Genomic DNA, 23822 nt, shown 5'->3' with positions numbered 1-23822 from the left:
TATGTCCCTGTCGGAACAGTCTGTCGGATCTCTCTGCATTCTCGGCATATTTGCCAGGTTGCGGACAGATCTCCACCGGTCCCCATTATAGTTATTGGGGCTAGACAGAACCGCTGTAGCTTTCAGCAATGCCGGAATGCATAGGGATCCGGCAGTCTGTTTCCTGATGGATATTCAAGCACTAGTGTGAAACTAGCCTAAGCAGAACAAAGGGAACATGGCACTTGCTAAAGTCCCCTCCAGTGTTTTTTTTTTTTCCAGACATAGAAGTGTCCCAATGTTCTGCTGTTCAGTAAAGGTTCAAGGTTGGGAAATCCCTTGGATGGGAAATAGACCATAAGGAATGTCATTTGAAACCAAAGAGTGGTACAGTGCTAAGTGGGCAGAGTTAGGGCACAAGAGTAGGACTTCATACAAATGACTGTGCATATGGTTTTTTACAAACTCCACATTTTACAGAGCCATAATTCAGCACTCAAAAAATATGTATGGGGCCGTACTGTATCTCCATATGTGCTGATTGCATACAGCGGCACACAGAGGTCTTTCCATATGAATCCAACTGAAAAATCTGTGGCTCTGTTGGAGCTTCTGGTTGAGAATACCTGATACCTAATGTTCTACATGGTGGTACTCTGACTGTAGTATGGAGCCATAAGGACTATGTACAGGCTTTATGAAAATAGCTTCAAACCCCCCGATATTTCAGAGTCTCCCACTATATATTTTAAAACTGTTCCATAAAATGTACATTAATGTCCCACATACTAAACCCGTCCACCCCCAGTCCACTGCAACAAATAATTATATTTCACTGGTTTCAAAATAAGAAGATAACATTTGGTGTCTGTTCGAGTTCTTGCAGCCAGTTTCCATTCATTACTTGGACTCTTAATTTTGTGTGCAACCACTGCAATAAATATCATTAATTCTTCCAATTAGCAGACTTTTTCTAGCTGAATATATGACCCTTGCTCTTACAATAAATTCACTACTTGAATTAAGACAAAGGCATTAAGGATAAATCACAACTAACTTTTATGAGAAGTAAAAAAAAAAATGTCCTTACACATCAAGGGCCCCAAACAGGATTTGATCTTGGAGGACCCCCATTTAGCCGGTTAACCTGCCAAATTAAACACGTTGATAGGTGTGGGTTACACCTCGGGGACCTCCACCTATCTCCAGAATCGTACCCCTGAAGTGAATGGAGACCAGCCGCGCATGAGCAGCCTCCCACCATTCATTTTTATTGGACTGCCAAGAGCAGACTCGTCTATCTTCAGCAGTCCCATAGAAGTAAATTGAGTGGTGGCCGTCCTTGCACAGTGATCTCTCTATTCATTTGTATGGGAATTCCAAAAATAACCAAGCATGCTATTTTTGGAACTCCCATAGAGATGAATTGGGAGCATGCAGCACATGTGCAGTGCGTTCTCCTTTCAAGGGCCTGTTCTGGAGATAGGTGCGGGTTTCATATGTAGGACCTACACCTATCTGACTTTGATAGCATATCCTAGCGATATGCTATCAAAGTATGAGATGACACAACCCCTTTAAATGAATGCCACAATGTTACAGTGCTTGTAGACATACCCATGTGGAAATAGTCAGTGTTACTAAAAGGAAGAAAGAAAAACAGTGCTGCATGCTGCTCTCGAAGAGTCATAGTCTCTGGGACGAGAACAAGGGCCCCAAAACCCTTCAGCCCCTCTGAAATGAATTCTGCTATCTCCGGAATTCCAATAGAGATGAATGGAGCGGTTGCACGCATGTCCAACCAGCCGCTCCATTCATTTCAGGGGGCTGCAGTGTGCACAGGGTCTTACCGTTGGGACCCTCACCGATCTGATAGTTATCCCCTATCCTGTGGCTGTGGATAGGGGATAACTTCTAACAACTGGAATACCCCTTTAATTAATGTCTGAAGAAAAGTGATTGTGATCACTAGTGTTGAGCGAAGTTTACAAGAATTCTTTTGGCGGCGTCGCCGAATTTCACAAATATAATTTGCTTCTTGACAAATTACTTCATCACAAAAGGCATGTCTTTGTAAGTAGTGGGTGCAATGATGCGGAACGGCAATTGAACCTCCCCCCGTTATACTTCTCAAATTAGTTCTTTCAGGGGTTAATCAGTAGAAAATAAAAAATACTCACCTTATCCATTTGAGCGAAATCTAGCGCAGTGCGTGATGACGTCATCATGCTGGGCGGCGTGGTAGCGACGTTATACGTCACCACACACGAGATTTTGCACAGGATCTTTAATCAAGGTGGCTGCGGTGGCCTCTTCACGCTCATATGGATGAGGTGAGTATGTATTCTCTTTTTTAAATGCCATTTCAGGGAAATTGATTCGTTACCATGAAGCATGAGGAAATTTGGTTTCGCAGTCAATTAAATTTTCCCATAAATTCGGATCAAAGTCCACTTCAGACACTTTGATTCGCTCAACCCTAGTCATCACAGCCGAAATTGTAACTGCAACAGTGACTAGTCCCTACTGCATCAGGAAAACAGTGCAGTGGTGTTATGACTTCTCTTTCTTCTTCCTAGTAAAACTGCTGATTTCCACCGGGACATGTCTGAAAAGGTACTTACCCAAGCATTGAAACATCAGGGTATTAGTTACAAAAATTTATCTGACAAAGTATTTCCGTCTGGCACATTTATGGCATATTCACAGGATACTACTCCAAACGGGACTCCTCCTTGGGATCTCTACTTTTAGCACAACTCTAAGGCCCCTTTCACACGGGCGAGTTTTCCGCGCGGGTGCAATGCGTGAGGTGAACGCATTGCACCCGCACTGAATCCGGACCCATTAATTTCTATGGGGCTGTGCACATGAGCGGTGATTTTCACGCATCACTTGTGCGTTGCATGAAAATCGCAACAAGCTCTATATTCTGCGTTTTTCACGCAACGCAGGCCCCATAGAGGTGAATGGGAGTGTGTTAAAATCATAAGCATCCGCAAGCAAGTGCGGATGCGGTGCGATTTTCACGCACGGTTGCTAGGAGACGATCGGGATGGAGACCCGATCATTATTATTTTCCCTTATAACATGGTTATAAGGGAAAATAATAGCATTCTTAATACAGAATGCATAGTACAATAGCGCTGGAGGGGTTAAAAAAAATAAAAATAAAATTTAACTCACCTTAATCCACTTGATCGCGCAGCCCGGCTTCTCTTCTGTCTTCTTTCTTCAGGACCTGGGTAAAGGACCTGTGATGACGTCACTGCGCTCATCACATGGTCCGTCACATGATCCATCACCGTAGTAAAAGATCATGTGATGGACCATGTGATGAGCGCAGTGACGTCACCACAGGTCCTTTACCCAGGTCCTGAAGAAAGAAGACAGAAGAGAAACCGGGCTGCAGTTAAATTTATTTTTATTTTTTTAACCCCTCCAGCCCTATGGACTATGCATTCTGTATTAAGAATGCTATTATTTTCCCTTATAACCATGTTATAAGGGAAAATAATACAATCTACAGAACACCTAACCAAAACCCGAACTTCTGTGAAGAAGTTCGGGTTTAGGTACCAAACATGCCGATTTTTCTCGCGCGCGTGCAAAACGCATTACAATGTTTTGCACTCGCGTGGAAAAATCGTGCATTTTCCCGCAACGCACCCGCATCTTATCCGGGCAAAAAACATGATGCCCGTGTGAAAGAGGCCTAAGAGGTTCACTGATTGAGGCAGGTGCCTAATTACAGATTTTTTCAGTGAAAATGCAAATAATATTTGAATGGGTATTCCCATTTATTGCCTATCCACCCCTGGACCCTGCTGCTGTCCAGATTAGGACCCCACCAGTATCGGAGATGAGGCTCTCTCCATTCAGTTTATTAGCACCTCAGAATATAACCAAGCGCCAATTTTTGGAAGTGCTATTGAAGTGAATGGAGAGAGCCGCATATGTGCTGCTACCCCTCCATTTCTGTCCAGGTGCGACAGGGCAAAGTGGGTCCTAGATGTGGATATGTCATAAATGTCTCAGATCGGAGTACCCATTAGAATATTGTTTGCATTTTCACTGAAACTACCATTTATATGGCAACTGCCTACATAAGTGAACCCCTTAGTGGCAGAAGTTGTACTAAAAGTAGAGGCCCCAAGTCGGAATCCCTATAGGACTATCTAGCTAGTTCCTATAAAGGGCATGTGAACAGAGGTAATCACCAAGGTTAGGAGAATGAAAATACTTTATTAATAGGCAATAGAGCTTTCTAAAATCAGGTATGACTTGTAGTGGGTATGGACGGCTTTATGGAGAAAATGATCCAATATAGTTGAACTTGGTTGTGGGTTATATGCACTGTTATTTTTTATAATCTGACAGATACATTAACTTTTTTCTATTGAATATGGTTCGTTCTATGTTGGGAGGAAGGGTAGAGGCTTTATTCAAAATAAAAATATGCAGTCGCACCCCACATAACTAAAACCGCCTCCCTTTACATTTTTGTTAAAGTGAACTTGTCACCAAGAAAATGCAGTCCGGTCTGCAACATGTTATCGAGCAGGATGGGCTGGTCAGTTTGATCTACAGTATTATGGGAAAAGATTCATTATTTATTTGTTAAAAAACACTTTTCTTTCTATGCTTAGGAATCATTGCAAGTTACACTGAATCTTTTCCCATAAACTATACATTAATTTGCTCAGCATCTCTGCACTGCATTTTCATGGTGACAGGTTCTCTTAAATATCCCATGCACACATCCAGTGTAGTTAAAGGAGTTGTCTGACGGTTTAATACTGATGATCTATCATCAGTATGATTTTTGGGGGTCTGACGCCCAGCAGCCCGCCAATCAGCTGTCTGAAGGGGCTGCGGCACCCTGATGGCACAGCGCCGTCTATTGGATAACGGTTGTGCTTAGTATTGCAACTCAGTCCCATTCACTTGAATGGGACTGAGCTACGACTAGCCCATGTGACCGATAAACGTGAGGTCACTGGCCTAGGAAGAGACGCTGTGCCTCTTCAAACAGCTGATCGGCGGGAGTCCTGAGGATAGGTCATTATTAAATGACTGGACAACCCCTTTACAGGGAATCTGTCACCAGAAACCTCCCTATCCAGCTGTTTGCATAGACACATATCTGTGGATCACCTGATTAAAACAATGTTTTTCTTTTGTTTATTCGAGGTTCCGTTCCCTAGTTATGATACCTTTTTATTATGCAAATTAGGCCTTTGGTGCAATAAAGACATCACCATTGCTCTTGTTGCACCCAAGTTCCACACCTTGCTGTGGTCAGCCCCGCCCTCGCTGCTTTGTCACTGCCTAGCCCAGGAATGGCCAACCTGTGGCTCTCTAGCTGTTGTAAAACTACAATTCCCACCATGCCCTGCGTTAGGCTGATAGCTGTAGGCAGTCTGGGCATGCTGGGAGTTGTAGTTTTCAAACAGCTGGAGAGCCATAGGTTGGCCATCCCTGGCCTAGCCTGTCAATCAGCATGCTCATATTAGTAAAGAGACTTCAGCAGAAGGTAGATAAGTATAAGTAGTTTATTTTATTGGTAGGGAATTACATGTTTCAGGCTCGGACTCTGAAACGCGTAATTCCCAACCAATAAATTAACAACTTATACTTACCTACCTTCTGCTGAAGTCTCTTTACCAATATAGGCAGCGCGCCCATACAGTCGGTCTGTCCTAGGACACCAATCACCAGGGGGGCAGCCCGTGGTGTTTGTAATACTCTCCTAGTGCAACATCGAAAGGTGAGCCTTCCCTCTATTACACAGTAACTTCTTGTCCTAAGTACCTATCTGCGCTTCTCTCTGTTTACTGTTGCCTGTCAATCGGGAGGGAGGGGCTGGGCACAGAAATAGGTGAAGCATGGGTCAAACAAGAGCAATGGTGATGCCGTCATTGCACCAAAAGCCTAATTTGCATATTGAGAAAAAGTATTAAAGCTCAGGAGCACAGCCTCGGATCAGCAAAAGAGCACTTTAATCAGGTAAACGACAGCTGTGAACAGTTTGATAGGGAAGTCACTGGTGACAGATTTGCTTTATAGAAACAAGCAATAAAGATGCAATGTTCTTTTTTTAGCCACCTTTAGGACAAACAATTTGGAACTAAACAAAAAAGATGGAGAACACAAGATACGCTTCCCTCTGCTTCAGGAATTTATTTTGACTTAGACATAGGCCCTGGAATGTCAGGCAGAATATCAGCTCCTAGGAAAATGGACCAGGGCCTAACAACTCTTTAGTTTTGAATGATTTATTTTGTCATTTTTCATATTTTTTTTATATATACGTATTTTGTTATTCTGTTAATGTTGTATTTAGCAATTTTGTATTTCTCACAGGTGAAAAACGAATCCGATGTTTGGTATATGATGGAAATAAGACAATGCCAATTGTTTAGAACCTGTCTGTCCAGATTTCGGGACGATAGATTTTTGTGTATCTTCTCAAAATGACAGGAAAAATACAATTTGATACATATTTCAAAATGGTCGCATATTCATGTATGCTTAGGAGATCTGCATCTCAATTACCAGTTACAAAAACAACTCCTGTTCCTTTACAAAATTGTCGTATTTTTGCATACATCCCCAATTACAATGACTGAAAAGACCTACTCTCCCTCAGTTTCAGTCTTCAGCAGAGTAGTACCGCCCTTATCCTGTAAATGTCACTGTTGCAAATATAATTCATTGTTATCCAGTTTTCGGCACGCAGAAGAGTAAAAGCTATTGGACAATACCACAATGTGGGTACAGCTGGGTTTACAGAAAGTCTTAGTGGTATAGTTCTCTAAATGCACTCACTAAAGCGAACAGAATGATATGAAATGTATGAAGCTTTGACTTAAGGCAATGATGAACCATCTTCAGTAAAGACCACCATTCCCTATTCCCCCTACAGCTGTTCGCATGAAAATCTGGAGCTCTGCTGCCACCACTATGGGTCCAAAGTCCTTAGAGGCTGTATACTGTATGTAGATCAGACCTATAGGGGAAGCAAATGCCTATGAAATGTTATTGTGGGGGAAATCGGAAACAGTGCTTCATACTAAAGTAAAAAATTGTAACAGTAGATCCTGCTATTGCACTATATTTGATCGGAATTGATATCTGGATTTTTCTGAACACCAAAAAAATGTACTCCCATTGTCCTCTTGTATCATGTTTTTGTTTTTTTTGAAAAATATTCCAGAAAACATTCAGCTACCGTATATCCAAAAATCTGAATTGCCATTAAAAAAACAAACAAAAAAACCCCCTCTAATACAATTCAACATTTAACTGTTTAAACTACCATGGAGTAAAGGAAAAAGAGAAATAGGCATGCAATCAAAGATGAGACTTGGCAATATACTCTTGCAAAAACAATGCAATGAGTATTTTGACATTAAAAGTTGAAAAGCACCCTTTATATAAAGTAGAGGCAGTCATTTTGAGGGTTGAGCCAATATTAATATAGAAACCTGCACCTAATGAATGTTAAGTCAGGCCTCATGCATGAGTGTCTTCCCTAACCTCTGTGAGTTTCCTCCTGGCTACAGGACAGTAGGTAACTAAAGTACCTGCACTTATATTGCTATTGCAGAGGACCTTGAATGAGCAATGAAGATTTCCTGGAGCATTCCTGGAGATGCTGTGGGAAATGACCCACATCTACATGTAATGCAAGTATAATCTGAAACAACCATGGGGCAATAAAGCACTAGACTGGTAATGGGGAAGTCACTGTCCCTTGCACATAATGTGACATTCTCAAATGCTAATTACTTGGTCTACCCAAAGTGTGTAGTCACTTTCAGACTGCTCAGATGACACCCAAGCTCAACACAAAATTACCACAATCATACTGTACTATATTAATAGGTTTAGAAGTTTCCTTCTCATGAACACTGACTCAACCCTCAAGATGGTTGCCTCCACTGTGTAAAGATGGCAGGTGCTGTTTGATGGGGTATTCCAATTTCCACTCTTGAGACTCTCACAGTTGTCTTCTGCTGAGCAGATCTTGCTACTAGCCAAAGAGTGGGGACCTTGGAAGTGTTTAGGTTTTTCCAATTACTCATAAAACCTAATGACCTCTTCTTGATTGGCTGAATGTCTCCTCCACTGATTATCACTTTGGTAGGTTTTATGAGTTCTTTAAACTCAAACACTGTTGAAGTGGTCCCAACTCTTTGGTGAGTCCTAGATCCTTCTCTGTTGAAGACCACTATGAAGGTCATGCAAAATACAGGTTACTAATCATAACAAAATATAAGCCCACCAAAATATATGGGATTTTTGTAGACACTGGAATATCCCTTAACTTACATATCTTACAGGTCTTGCAGTATTATGAGTACCCTCATCAATCTACGGTATGTTGTACTTAGGTAAACAAGCAGAATGTTACATCAATGGTTGAGAGAATAGTGCAAACCCCAGTGTTCTGGGAAGGCAGAAACAGGCATCTGGTACTGGTTCCCGCTACCACTTTCTAAGCATGCCCAGTGATGGTTCTATAAGGTCCCATGTCATGCAAATCTACTGTTGACATACCCAATGTGCTACTGCAAATAGGTTCTGGATCAGAAAATGCAATAGAATGAATTCTATTGTTTCTGTATTGAATGGATGTGTATCTTGCAGACAGCTCTTGGCTGTGGCCCCATGCAAGCAAGCACAAAGCAACGAATTAGGAACGCAAGAGAAAATCTTGACTTGCAAAAACTAAACTCACCCTTTTGAACAGTCTATGGTCCACCAGAGGGCTTTAGATAGCAAAACAATAGCAGACAGCTATTAGCACAAGGCGCATAACTGAAAGAGAACTCATATATACAAATAGCTTGGAAAATACATTTTATTAATCTGTTATCAGTCATTTCCCGGTTCCAGAATATCACATGTTACATCATGCAGTAGTGAAAGATACACAAGATGGTTATTCTCCAGGTTTAGAAGTTTACTTGTTGACGTAAGCATAGAACAAACACTGTAATTATCAATAATGAGTGTAATGGTGGTACATAAAACAATATCTTTAAGTGCACTGATCTTCTTTTAGCAGAAGGCCATATTTAGACCAATACATACGTCAATGGATCCAGCCTATCAGTTTATTAGGAAGCAGTCACATCACACTCCTGGACCTCATAATTGTCAAAGGCTCCAGTGATGTCACTGCTTTCTGGATGGTTAAGCTCACAACATGGATCAAAGTTAGGACCTGTTAGTTTTATTGAGTATTTTTGAAACTATATAGATGGTTAATCAGAAGAAGAAAGAGTAAAATTTAAGCTTGAAAAAAAAAAATCTTGTCCGTTAGGGTTACAGAAATTACAATTTTACCAAACATACACCGATATTTATCTTCATCTTCTCTTAGTTAAGAAGCAGTATCATTTAAACAGCAGATTAAACTGGATTAAAAAAATCTATTAACATTGTCAGAACAAGATCAGAGCGTATGGTGTGATTTTTGTTGAACCATACTAGACTTTGATCTGTAAATTAAAAAGTCGCTGTGCTTCAGCTTATTAAAAGCTGTCATGTCTGCAACCAGGTCCAACAGGTGACCTAAGCTGGCAGGTGGTGGTACTCAGGCAGCCAGTAGGGAGCCCTGACAGCACAATATTACTGGTGGCTCTGCTCTGTAGTGGATTCTCCATGGTGAGATGTAGAAGATTGACCTTAGACATATAGGTGACATTGCTGTCCTTGGACCATCGAAATTCTTATTTGTGTGCCTGGTGCACAAATATTTCAACATGCCAGAAAGCATCTTCATTGAATTGCAAAGCTGGGAACATTTAATTCCAAACTGAAATGTGGAGGCGCTGTTGCATTGTTGTCTATGAAAGTATTACCTTGCTTAGTGGTTAAAAGTGGTACTACAAGTGATCAAAGCACTAAACCACAAAGACATTTAAGGAAAGAATTCTCCAAGATTAGTGTTTTTTCGCCCCAATTTAATAAGGAAAAATATATCTATAATACTGTATACTACTGCAGAAATCAATTTACTTAAAGAACCATGACTACTCCTATAACATACGAGTAACAATGTAGTATATTTGCATCACCAGTATATACTATGATTCAGCCCTGTTAACATACAGCAATCATAGATAAAAAGAAGCTGTTGCTATTTGCAGACCAGACAGCATGTTATGAAACCTAACTATAGATCAGGGATCATCAACCTCCGGCACTCCAGCTATTTTCAAACTACAACTCCCAGTATGCTCTGTTCACTTCTATGGGAGTTACAAGAACAGCTAAGCAAGTGTGCATGCTGGGAGTTGTAGTTTCACACCAGCTGGAGTGCGGAAGGTTGCTGAACCTTGCTATAGATCCTTACATTACAACTTCACCCAAAGAACAAACTTCCCATAAGGTGGTGTACAGAATGTAGCGCATGCACCTACTGTCTTTGTAGTTCAATATATTATATAAATAGTCCTGATAATGATTTACAACCTATATTTAGCTCCAGAGCTGCATTCACAATGCTGCTAATTATCGCTTGTCATTAGATACACCCCTAACAATTCCGTTGAGCTCCTGCCATGCGGGGGGGGGGGGGGGGGGGGGGGGGCAGTTATGTTTCCCTATTTCAGATGACTGTACAGTGTCTGGTGTAAAGACAACGCTGAAAATAACCTAATCAAGCTCTGGGCAGGGAATACTGATTTAAAGGAGTTCTCCAGCATTAGACAAACCTGACTACTTTCTTTCTGAAAACTCATGTTGTCCTTACTAAATCTATTTGGAGACCATATGCAGGACCGTAACAGGACTGAAGTAGGTGCCTGTCTTTATATTTAATGGTATAGAGCAGGAAGAATGGGGGCACATACTGTATCATTAAGCAGACTTGTGCTATATACATAAGCCAATTAGATCAAGTCTTGAACTGTAGAAACTTTTTCACATATTTTGTGCAGCGAGACAAGAAACTCCCTGTATATAGTTTATTATACAGTGTCACCACCAGTAATCACCCCTTTTATATTCAAGAAGGGACGCTCCTTTCTGCAGCCATAAATCTGCTTTGTTTTTGTCTATTGCTTTTTCGACATGGTCATTAAAATGATGACAGTCCCTCCATCCCTCAGGCACTTGGCTGAAGGATCCACCTATCATTTCAATTATTTGCAATGTATTCCCCTCTACTTTCTGGTATCCTTCCTCCGTCTCATCATTTAAATCCTTTTTTCGGGACTGTTCTCTAACCGGCCGAATGAAAAATATCCAAAATTAACTTGACTGCTCGAGCCGTTGCTCATATTTAGGACTGGTTTACCTGGGTAGAGATTGATGATGACTCTTGATATTTTATCTGGAATAGTCATTTACCATTTGTGGCAGCTAACGATTCAAGTTCATTAATAAATGCTGCAGGCAAAAAATAATTTACTCCGAAATATGGAAAAGTTCTTAAGAAAGCTAGGTGACAACTAACACGCATGCCATTACAGCTCCCACAAGGGCGGCGGCCTGCTTTGCTAGGATCCACAGTGTTTAAAGCTCTGGGAAAGTTGAGTGACAACTCCTATGGATGATTTACTGTCTGCCAAATTAGTTGTCACCCACCATTCCCAGGAACAGATCAAACAGATGAAGTGAATCCATAACAGCTTCACAGAAGTGGGTGACTCAAAAATTATTGTAATTATTTTTTTATTTTTAAATAAAATTTGGCAAAATATCAGGTGATTTCTGCTGACCTGTCTGGGAGCAGAATATGATATAGGGATAGAAGCTGAGCTCTGAGCTGTACAGGTGTATATGATCTGGAGCAGGATTTCAGAGTAAATGTAGATGGGACTCCTAGAGAGGCAATAAGAGTCCTGATTACCCTGCCAACAAAGCATGATTGACAGTTCTCTCTGTATACGTGTGTGTGCACATAAGACTGTCAATTACTGTGTGTGAGCGGAGTCAGCAGGACTCTAACCATCTCTCCTAGGAGTCCTGTCTGGGTTTACATTGCTTTTAACTCAGTCATCGAAATCTATTTATCAAAGAGTTTAGCTCCTCTCCTTCTGTCCTGCTCTCAGACGGGTCATCAGAAATCACCTACAAGTTTTTTTTAAGAATTAGTCCACCCCAAAAAAAAATTTTTTAAACCATTCACTGGACCAATAGTAACTCTACCGACAGCTACTCTGGCCATTCCCAGCTGTTAGACCCCGGCAAGGAGCAAATTAAAAGAAGCAGCACTTGAGCGTGCACATTCTTACTCCATAGGACCACCATCAATCTTTATCCAGTGGATAAATTATGCATGTTTTGAGCTAGAATACCCCTTTAATTGAAATTACAAATTTCTCGCCCATTCTTTTAGTACTTGGGCATTTTCATCAGGCCCCCCCCCCCCCCCAATCACCCATGCAATACTAACATAGCAAAGCCTAAATACCAACAAGGCAACCTAGGCAGTTGCCTGTGGCCCTTTCAATATGGGAACTGAGCACTAGCCCCATCTACAGTACATCAATTACAAACGGTGGCCTTATATTAAGCAGCTGTTTATATGTATATACACTATATATATATATATATATATATATATATTCCCTTATGCTCTCACAGCAGCATGTTGACAATTACAGGGTCAGTCAACAAAGTGGCTCCCACCATATATGGCACCTGGCAATGGTCTATAATCAAGTATATCTATATTATGTCATATTTAGTCCTTACTGCTGAAATATCATACCTGTGACGGCAGCGACGTAAAAACCTCATGATCTTCCGAGCAGCTTGGTCTTGTTTTTTTGTCAGGAGACTGCTTCTGTAAAAGGGGAAGATGGCTGATTAGAATTCATGTATATGTATATCACGGAGTCAGTCCATGCTTGTTGCCAACAGTCCTTCGAACCACCCCACCCCAAAGGGTAGGGACAAGACACGTCACATAATGAATATCTTTATTCTGTATACTCTCGGCTATGCCCTAGTACAGGCCTTCTCTCTTGGGCTTCCTTTGAATCACTGTGTCATGCTCCACCTCTTCAGGTCCTGCACTAGGTATCCAGTGTGCCTGGAGTGTTCCTTTAAGTTCTAGGATAATACAGAATGACTAGAACGGTGTCCACATTTTTGAACATGACAAATTTTAATTTAATGTTTTTTCTGCTATAGTAAATTTTGCACTTATATACAGTAGTAATGATCCAAATTAGAAAAAATATATGTCTAGAACTACTGTTTGTCAAATGCCACAGTACCAAGCTCAAAACTATAAGCATTTTCTCACCTGAGTTTGTGTTGCACGAGTGAAGCCGTCCGACGCTTTTGGCGCATTCTCCCGCACTCTTTGTAGCTTCTGTAGTACTGCTGGATGAGCACCGCGGCGCGCCGGCTCTGCTGGAACTTCTTCTGCTCGTAATAGCTTCTGAATTTGCTCTGGATGAGGATTGCAGCTTGGGTCATCTTTTTATAAAGTGCATACTGTAACGAGAAGATAACATACAACTATATGTAAGCTGCAGAACTAAGAGCGCTTAGGGTATACAGATATGGCAATGTTGCTTATTCAGATTTTCCATGTGGATTTTCTTGCGGTTTTTGCTGCGTTTCTGAACCAGATCCGCATGTGTTATTAATCGTTGCGGATTTGCTCTAGATCTCACCCTTTACATTGCAACGGGTGAAATCTGCACTGAAAACCCACACAAACAATTGACATGTCGCAGATTTCAAAATCTGCCCTGTAGGTCAATTTCTGCTCTGAAAATTTCCACACTGTGTAGATGAAATTTTGAAAATCGGTACTGGCTGCCATTCTGGACTCTAGAAAAACTTGGTGAGAGCTGTTGTGATGGACATACTGACTGTCAGCCAGCTTTCCAGATGAACATCTAAAGAGCTTGGCAGAAGATGACTCAAATTCTTAGGATCGGGGGAAGGTTGGGGGGGGGGGGGGGGGGTACTGTAAAAGTTAAAATGACACAAAGTCTCATAAAGTTGCCCGCCTTGTGATTTGATGGACATATATTGCACAGATCATATTATTTGCCGCAATAACCTTGGATAGTTAGGGCTTGAGTGGGAAATTAGCTCTTCATTTAGTTATGCGGGGCAATTAGCAGTCAGTAATGAAGATTAATACATCCATAAATAGTCTATTACCAGCGAGTCTATGTGTCAGGGCCATCCAGTGTTTGATGCTCATGGCATAGCTGCGGGTCGCAGCGCTAACCCATCTGTCACACTGCACAGATTGCACGCTCACCAACAATACTGCATATTTATCAGTGGAAAATAGCCGTCTCTTCGAGAGCTATTTGAGCCAAAGGTCAGATGTAAAAATAATTCTTCAAACGTGTAGGAAAAAAAGATATCTAGATAAACCTAGGTCTGTGAATGAGGAGTTGAATGAGGTGATGAAATTCAGCGACCATGTTCTGGCTTCTTCTCTATTCTGTGGATATGTCATTAGCAAGGGGAAACGCACCATTAATCTAGAAGAGTTCCTAACTGGGATACTGTAAACTAGTGGGGCATTTGCCCAGTGTAAATTCGGTATCAAGGCCCCCTTAACCTTATTACATACTGTTGTGGAAATTTTATTATGCGGACATTTTATCTTAGGATGTGTGTGTGTTTTTATAGATTGTCATCTGTCTCCCTGTGTCGGATTTGGCCAAAGAACGCTCTAGCAGAGGGTACTTGGGTTGAATCGGGACCAGTGGTAAAACCGTCAGTATGAAAACCTTCTCATGGGCTTAGAGACGTGTTCTCAGTGTGTAGGGGGGCGTTTGCCGGTTTGTGAGCACTAAGTGCAATGCACTGGGCTTCTTCCCTTCAAATGTCTATACACATTAGAGAAGTGAAGTCTGCATAACGAGAGATACATATTATACCTCTGCTGCGGCTTCGCTATCCCTTTCTGGATACATATCTGCTTTTAAGACATGCATATATCTGCCTTGTCGGTATACTAGTACCGTATACTGACAATAGCCGTAGCAATGTCTCGCAGATAATGTCAAACCTATAAGAACCAGTAGAATGATCTTCACTAGATACTGGTCGCTTTGAGCAGTATTGAATGAGGTCCATGCTGAGAGTGATGGGGGGGTGGGCGGCCACCTGGCTGGTCAGACAATGGACATGACTCATCCTTCCTTATGCAGGGATGGGGCGTGTGCATTGTCTGTCCAGCCACATTGATGCCCTTCCCTGTCCTTTGACATGTCATCACTTCCTGTATGTCATCACTTCCTGTATGTCATCACTTCTTGTATCCTTGTCTTGGGCCAGCCCCTTTTACACCTTTTGTGAGTAAATAAAAGAAACAGACTGGGCAGGGAGGAGAGGAGTTGCTCAGAATTCATGATGGTAACACCTGGGTCTGGCTCTGACTGCGGCTGAGGGAAAGGGGGTTTACATTTCCTTACACAAAGATATTGGAGAGCAGATTACAACTATTAATATTTCTACAACAATACCATACATAGAGTAGTAATGCATCGTTTTCTTTTCATGAGGTCTTTCTTAGGGTACTTTTACACTTGCGGCAGAGGATTCCGGCAGGCAGTTCCGTCTCCGGAACGGATGCATTTGCGGATCCGTCTGACAAATGCATTGCAATAACGGATCCGGTATTTATTTATTTTTGCTAATTTTCAAAGGTCTGCGCATGCGCAGATCGGGAAACCGGCATTAATACATTTTTAATGGAAATTAATGCCGGATCTGGCATTCCGGCAAGTGTTCAGGATTTTTGGCCGGAGAGAAAACTGCAGCATGCTCCGGCCAAAAAACGTAAGGCTAAATGCACACTATCAGGATTGCGTGTGGATTTTCCGCGCGGATTTGCGTGCGGAAAATTGGCACCATAGGTCATGTACATTGCATTCTATGAGAATTTGAAATTCTCAATGCACACAATGCAGATTTTTTCTGTGCGGATTTTGACCTGCGGTGCGGATTTTAAAATCCGCACCATGTCAATTTATTTTATTTTACTTGACCGGATTTTCTTCATTCACTTACTAAAATCCGCATGCGGAAAATCCGCACCAAATCTGCATGCAAATACGCACCAATTGATGCGGATTGACCGCACAGATTTGCCTGCAAACACCTGCGGATTTCAGTGCGGATTCTCAGCACATGAATCCTGACCGTGTGCATGTACCCTAAGAGGGACTGAACTGAAGACATCCTGATGCATACTGAACGGATTGCTCTCTATTCAGAATGCATTAGGATAAAACTGATCAGTTTTTTTCCGGTATTGAGCCCCTAGGACGGAACTCAATACTATAAAAGAAAAACGCTAGTGTGAAAGTACCCTTAGGCTACTTTCACGCTCGCATTTTGTGCATTCAGATAATACAACCGTCTGCATCTGTTCAGAACGGATCCGTTTGTATTATCTTTAACATAGCCAAGACGGATCTGTCTTGAACACCATTGAAAGTCAATGGGGGACGGATCCATTTTCTATTGTGCCAGATTGTGTCAGTGAAAATGGATCCGTCCCCATTGACTTACATTGTGTGTCAGAATGGATCCGTTTGGCTCAGTTTCATCAGAAGAACACCAAAACGCTGCAAGCAGTGTTTTGGTGTCCATCTCCAAAGCGGAATGGAGACGGAACAGAGGCAAACTGATGCATTCTGAGCGGAGAGCCCTGAACGGATCTCACAAACGGAAAGCCAAAACGCGAGTGTGAAAGTAGACTTAAAGCTATGTTTGGCATGAGTTTAGGGGAAATTGTGTAAACCTTCTTGGCCCTTCTGTCTGCCTCTAGAAAAGGTATAGTCCGGACTGTAGTAGTTATGGATGGTGCAGAGATAGCAGTCACATAGAGGCCCTGATGCCTGAGAGAGCCAAAGGCCCCTGTGACATATGCGAACCACAGTATTATAAATGGCAGATGGTAGGTAGGGGGGGGGGGGGGGCTTATTACAGATTTTGCATTGAGACCCAGAAGCTTCAAGTTAATACAATGTAGGGCTAAAATACCCACTAGTATATCTTTATCAGGACCAATGCACATGATTTGTCTTAATAATATATTGCTTATAAAAAGGTTACACATTTATATGACCTCTGTCTAGTTAGCAATCCCTGTCCTGAATGTGGACCCACTCAGCAGATAATCACTTCCCTTTTAGTGACATCACTGACATTGCAAGTCTCCCAGTGAGGATCCTAACAAACATTTAATACTGTTAGGAAAGAAACGCTTGCTGCATGTATGGATGATGTTTACCGTAATACTGAATAATAACTTACCCAAGCTCCCACAGGATCAGAGGGTGAAGTCATAAAAATTAGTAATAGCGGATAGCGTGCTTTTAGACTCAGGTTAATACAGATTTCTAAGATCATTATATCTCTAGAAAAGCACATTTATCTACCCTACATGCAAATAATTTCTCAAGCAGCCCTGTAGGATGAATTGGTTGAACTGATAGGTTCATTGTACTGTGCAGGCTGGCACATAAGTGGTACAGGTACTCATGTTAAACGTGAAACAATAAAGAGATCTTATTACCTTCAAGGCTATCCATGTAAGCTTTGGGAAGAATGAAATCGATGTATTAGTAAGAAAAAGAAACAACAATAAAAACATTTAATCATTTTTTTAGTCTTTAATTATTGGAGTAGATATTAAGCAAAGAGCAACAAATATGAGAGAGGGTTACTGGGAGACAACAAGTGGCTGTTTTCTCTGAAATGACCGACTCTGACAATCCTTTAATTATCTGAACAAAATTAAAATCAGTGCTTTAATGTTCTCAGCAGAGGATGGTGACTTCTCATTAGAGTGAATCATCTTACTGATTTCTGTCCTTTGATAGCAGGGTGGCAGCTCATTGGCTTTGATCTGTATTAACTGCTCTTCAGCCAGTCTCGTTTTCTGCTTGGTTGATGTTTATTGCGCTCATAAAACGTTAATGTCCGTTCCTATTTAGCAATTTTTATTGAATTGGCAACAAAGTAAAATAGGCGTTGAACACATTGTGTGTGGCTGTTCCCCTGAATTAATTTCATATCAAGCTGTAGAAAATCTCCACTGTGTGCACGGAACATTCACTTTCACTTACTCCTCGGCACTCGAGCAATTTACATTTTTTTCAACGTCATCTGGGTTGTTGCAGGCTTAAAGGGGCTTCTATGACACGTTATAAATGGGGGATAGGAGGGCTAGGACTCCTAACAGTCTAACGTTGGGGCTATCAATGCATAAAAGGATTACATTAATGGAAGCTATGGATGAGGAGAATGAAACGTTTCTTAAAGTTGGTGTTGTAAATCAACAAGCCCTTATTAGATGGAGGCCTCCCCAGTGATTCATTACTGTGGGTCTGGCTTTTTGTTAAAGGGGTTGTGTGGGATCCTTAAATATGTCATTTAATTGTGTAAACCTCATCTTATCCCTTACAGAGCATAATAGTGTCAACATTTTCAGAGTTTTCACTTCAATCTCCATGCTCCCGCCGCGCTCCATTGTCTACAACCCGAACTTCCAGGTTGTGGTTGTAGATGAGCAGCAGCCACAACACTTCTCATAGTCCTGTGCGCTGCAAGACCAGGCAAAAATGTAAATGCCTTCTACACGCCTTTCCTGGGCCAAAAACTCCACCACTACACCCTCCATCATCCTTTTGCCGTCTCCTCCTAATGTTTCCTCCCACACAGCTTCAATATGACAAGCAGTGGACTCCACCTACTCGGGTTGTGCATCAAGATCACACAGGTCTGACATCAGGACCATTCAGGCAGGGATTCTAACAGAGGGGATCATGGGAGTCCTGGTCATGATGTTAGACAAAATGCAGTCTCTACCGAGGGCGCAGTCACATGACCACTCTCCCGACCGAGACAGAAAAAGTAGCGCAAGTACATTAGTAATTTGCAGGGCCTGGCAGGGAAAGCACAGTAAAAGGGAAAGATGTATACCAGGATAACCCCTTTAAGTTTCCCATACACTTCATCCTATGCTTGGCTGAACCAAGTATCTATGTGTATGGGGAGTTTGAAAAGATAGCCATCAGCCAAATACTTGTTGGGCCAACAGCTATTTAAGGTGTATGGGGACATGAACCCCATGCTGATCGGGCTCCATACGGTCCCTGATTTCGTATTACATATTAAACTTTCAAATTAATCTACTCTCTGTTGTTGGGAGGGGGTTTGGACCACTCTATGACATCCATATATACTGTAACTTTTCTTCATTTTGATGGAGAATGACGACTGTGTACTTACATATTCCTTTGATAGTTTGCACTGGCTAGTCCTCCTGCACCAAAAGTGTGATGGCCGTGCCCATTTTGAGGACCGCAAACTGTGGATCTGCAAAAAAAGGGCACCGTCCATGTGCACCCTGTATCGAGGTGCAGACCCATTGACTTCAATGAGTCCGTGATTCACAAGATGCAGCCAAAGATAGGACATGGAAACACTCGGAAAGCCTTTTGCTTGCTTTCGGGTCCGTGCCTCCGCGCCACAAAAAACTGGACGTGTCTTATCCTTGGCTGAGTCTTTCAGATCGTGCCTAATCCCAACAAGAGCTCAGCCGGATGTCAATGCATGAAGCAGAATGATTATATACTAAAAGTGAGACATCAGGGAGCAATGTGCAGGGAAAAAACTGAACGGCATTATATAAAAGGTGCTGAAAGGCTGCAGACGTGAGCTGGGAATTATCACTCATGCATCTGTCTTTTCAGTTGCTTTTTTAAAAAATAATTTTAGACATTTGGACTGAGATCGGAGTACAGTCTATTTTTGGAGCATTTGATTAATCAGTAAGTAGAAGTGAAGCTTTCAGAAGCGAATGTGTTGATGAAGCAGAGACAAAAACCTGCACGAAGCACAGGAGACCAACACGACCGGCATTGTTCCCAACAAAAACTGCAGCAAGCGGGAACATATCCCAATTAGTGTGAATCAGAATGAAGAGTCAATGGGCTATTTTTGTCTTTTTCATTCATAGCCAACACTCCAGGAGTAACATCAACATCTATCTCTGCCACATTTAGAAATTCATATTCCATGCCATGAAAATAAACCTTCTGCATCATTTGCCGATTCTGTTTTTGTGTACAGTTGGTTACGAAATTAGACAAATGTATTTGGACCTGAAAGCACAGCCAGTTAAAGTTGACCTCCAACTTTAATGAGCACTGACTCTGCGATCAACAAATCTTCATTACCTGATTTACTCTTTTTTACTTATTCCTGTTCATAATCTCGTTGTGTAGAAGCCAACTCTTCGAAACCATAAACAAGTAGGAGACCATCAACATGTAGCTGTTGTGGTAACAGCTGAGCAGCTAGCTCAATGACCAATCAACATTCAAACAATCTCATTAAACATACACATATACTTTGACTGCGTATTTATGACTGAAGGACCAAATTGTATTCTGAGGACTATATACACGCATAATATGTGATTAATAGATCTGCCAACAGCAGCTTGTTGATGGTTTCCAAGATACCGTAGATCACATTTGCTGAACCTTCAAGGAACCCTGTCATGTTGTACATGCAGTTCTATTTGTGGGCAGCATGGTATAGAGCGAGAAGAGCTGAGCAGATTGAGATGTAGTCAAATGGGAAAGGATTCCGTATGACTTGTAATTTACCCATTTACATCCATGCCCTTTATATGCTTCAGAGTCCAGTAGGTGGTTCCATTCTGTGATTGACAGCTACAGTATTTCTGTATGCATAGAGAGCTATCTCTGTACACATAGTTATACATGGAAGTAACCCCCTCACTGTCCTAAACCACTTTAAACTTTAGCCCCTTCACTGTCATAGACCACCAGGTTGCTGCAGGCTGTTTGCTGCAGAACATTGCGGTGGCTGTACAGGCTAAGCTTGTCCCCCTTCCTGTCCCATTAGCACGGCTGCTCTGGGACTGGGGGACAAGTGATTACATTCCCAATGAAGGGGTGCTATTAGGACTGAAAGAGGGTAAAGCTGCTTTAGACTGTCAGCACAGCCATCAATGTTCTGCAGAGTCACTCTACAGGACTGTGCAGGCTTTATGCCACTTTTGTGGCGTTAAAAAGTTGCAAAGTATGGCGCACGCACACTATATTTGTAACTTTCCTAAAGTGGTTAGGAAAAAGGAACTTGGCTTATTGGAGGGGCATGGCATCTAGTTGCCCGCTAGATTTACAGATGTAGCAGAGTTAACACACACGCTTGGTGAGTTTTCACATCTAGTGAACGTGTTATGACTGTGACTGTTAACTCTGCTACATCTGCACCAGGTGTAAATCATAGCTGGCGTAGATTTGACTTTCTGGCGCATGGACTTAACTTATTAAGAGACATACCTTTTAAAGGGGTTGTCCAACTTTTTTATACTGATGCCTATACTTTGTATTGGTCATGAATGTCTGATCGTTGGGGGTCTGATCGGTGGGGGACACTAGCTGTCTGAAAAGGTTGTGGCGCTCCAGTGAGCGCCACGGCCTTCTCGCGCCTTACCCTAGGCCAGTGATGGCTGTACCTGATAAGCTTTAAGAGGCTGCGGCGTTCACCGTCATGCTGTGGTCTCCTTAAACAGCTGATCAGCAGGGTCCCAGGTGTCGGACCCCTACTGATCAGATTCTGATGACTTATCCAGACGATAGGTCATCAGTATAAAAAAGTCAGAAAACCCCTTTAATAAATTAGGCACATTTCACTGCAATGCGCAAAAAGGATCAGGTCTGAGCTGCAGCTTGTTGTGTATTACCTGTTTGTACTTTCTATAGCAGCGTTGTATGACGGCCGCAGCCACATCCTGCTGTTCCCTTAATGGACGACCCTAGGAAGACAGTAAGTACAGGAGTAAGTGGCTGGATCAATAGTGCATAGGTGTAAATACCCCCTCCCCTGCCTAGACCATTGTCTATATAACTGTTTATTATCAATGCTCTCCTGAAAAAAAAAGATGCAACACATTTCACTTCAAGATATTTGTTTGTTGTCAGTGAATGGAAACATTCTTTTGAAAGGCCTTGTTCATATGAAGGAAATATGGCTCTGTGTTGTATGGTATGGTGCATGGTGACCATAGAAATTTATGGCCCAAACTGTATTCCTGATTTCATAAGTGGCTTGCTCAACTCTATGTAAGTGTTCTACCTTCAAAATATCCTTCCAACTGAGGAATACAGCACCCCACAGAGGCATCATATGGCGCCACATGCTACAGCTACATAACACAGAAACATAGGGAGTCGGTGGGCCCCCACATAGACTGTGTGCACAGGAAATAAGGCCTGAGGCGTCATGCACACGACCGTTGTTTTGGTCCACATCTGAACCGCAGTTTTGGCGGCTCGAATGCGGACCCATTCACTTCAATGGGGCCGCAAAAGATGCGGACAGCACTCCGTGTGCTGTCCGCATCCGTTGCTCCGTTCCGTGGTCCGCAAAAAAAATATAACCTGTCCTATTCTTGTCTGCGTTTTGCGGACAAGAATAGGCAGTTATATTAATGGCTGTCCGTGCCGTTCTGCAAATTGCGGAACGCACACGGACGCATCTGTGTTTTGCGGATCCGCAATTTGCGGACCGCAAAACACACAACGGTCGTGTGCATGAGGCCTAACAAAGCAATCCTCTGTGTGTTACACAGGTGTACTGTATAGGTGCTGGATATAGGCGCCGGGTGCGCCAATGTATATTACTCTGAAGACAAATGAGACAAACCTTGTACTTCCTGAACACGGTCTGGACGAGTTTGGCCGCCTCGTAGAGTTCTCGCTGTTCATGGTCGGACAGGGTCAGCTGGGCAAATTCATTTTCCACCTTCTCATTGGTGGACGCACTGAGAAATTCTGACCAATCAGCAGCAGAGGGCAGACTGGGTTTTTCAAAGTTTGTTTCACTCATGGGGGAACACGCAGGACTTAAGCTGGTGTTGGAGGAAGGAGTCAGTGGTTCACTGTACAGCGACCTGTGCAAGAAGACAATAACCCCAACCAAAATGGTGTAAGCCACTGGTATTAGTCAAGCTGGTATAACCCGGGCATATCCTGTATATAATTATATGTACAGCTGGTATAAGTTATACACCTTCTTGTATATAGTGATATGGACCATGCTGGTATAACCTGGGTATCTTCTGTATATAATTATATATGTACATCTATTATAAGTTATACATCTTCTTCTATATAGTGATATGGACCATGCTGGTATAACCTAGGTATCTCCAATATATAATTATATATGTACAGCTGGTATAAGTTATATATCTTCTTGTATATGGTTATATGGACCATGCTGGTATAACCTGGGTATCTTCGGTATAAAATTATATATGTGCAGCTGGTATAAGTTATACATCTTCTATATAGTGATATGGACCATGCTGGTATAACCTAGGTATCTCCTGTATATAATTATATATACATATACAGTGTATATAAGCTATATTCCTTCTTGTATATAGTGATATGAACCATGGTGATATAACCTGGGTATCTTCTGATATATGCACTCCTCAACATTGAAATTGTAACACCAAGAAGGAAAAGTTGTGGGATTATGCAAACCGCAGGATCGATATTGTTAATGATATGCAAATGATTAAGACAAGTAAACAAAATATTGAAAACATAGATTTATTCAGTATGGAGTATGAGCTCCACCTGCAGAAATACACGCACTTACACGCACTTAGCATGCTATGAATGAGGTTATTAATGGTTGTCTGAGAAATAATGCTTGTCTGGCACGCTGAATGCACTTAGGCACGCAAATCATCAAGATCTGCTGTTGGCATCTCCCTTTGAAACCGCTGACCAATGACATCCCTGATGTGCTTGACGGGAGACAAGTCTAGAGAC

The 23822-nt window shown here is 42.0% G+C and overlaps 1 protein-coding gene across 1 annotated transcript in view; it reads right to left on the bottom strand.

Annotated features, from left to right (window-relative positions):
• Positions 1-8134: 8134 nt before the first annotated feature.
• The window catches only part of CAMTA1 (calmodulin binding transcription activator 1), a 1602965-nt gene continuing 1587277 nt past the window's right edge, over positions 8135-23822 (bottom strand). Inside the window, exons 17-23 of the mRNA XM_040424166.1 lie at positions 22681-22927; positions 21719-21790; positions 17510-17530; positions 13253-13446; positions 12713-12787; positions 8726-8756; positions 8135-8215 (exon numbers count right to left, since the gene is read on the bottom strand). Of these exons, the coding sequence (XP_040280100.1) occupies positions 8135-8215; positions 8726-8756; positions 12713-12787; positions 13253-13446; positions 17510-17530; positions 21719-21790; positions 22681-22927 (721 nt within the window). The remainder of the gene's footprint in view (positions 8216-8725; positions 8757-12712; positions 12788-13252; positions 13447-17509; positions 17531-21718; positions 21791-22680; positions 22928-23822) is intronic.

Source organism: Bufo bufo, chromosome 1 (assembly GCF_905171765.1).
Source record: "Bufo bufo chromosome 1, aBufBuf1.1, whole genome shotgun sequence".
Lineage (NCBI taxonomy): Eukaryota > Metazoa > Chordata > Amphibia > Anura > Bufonidae > Bufo > Bufo bufo.
This window is presented reverse-complemented; position numbering and strand designations above follow the sequence as displayed.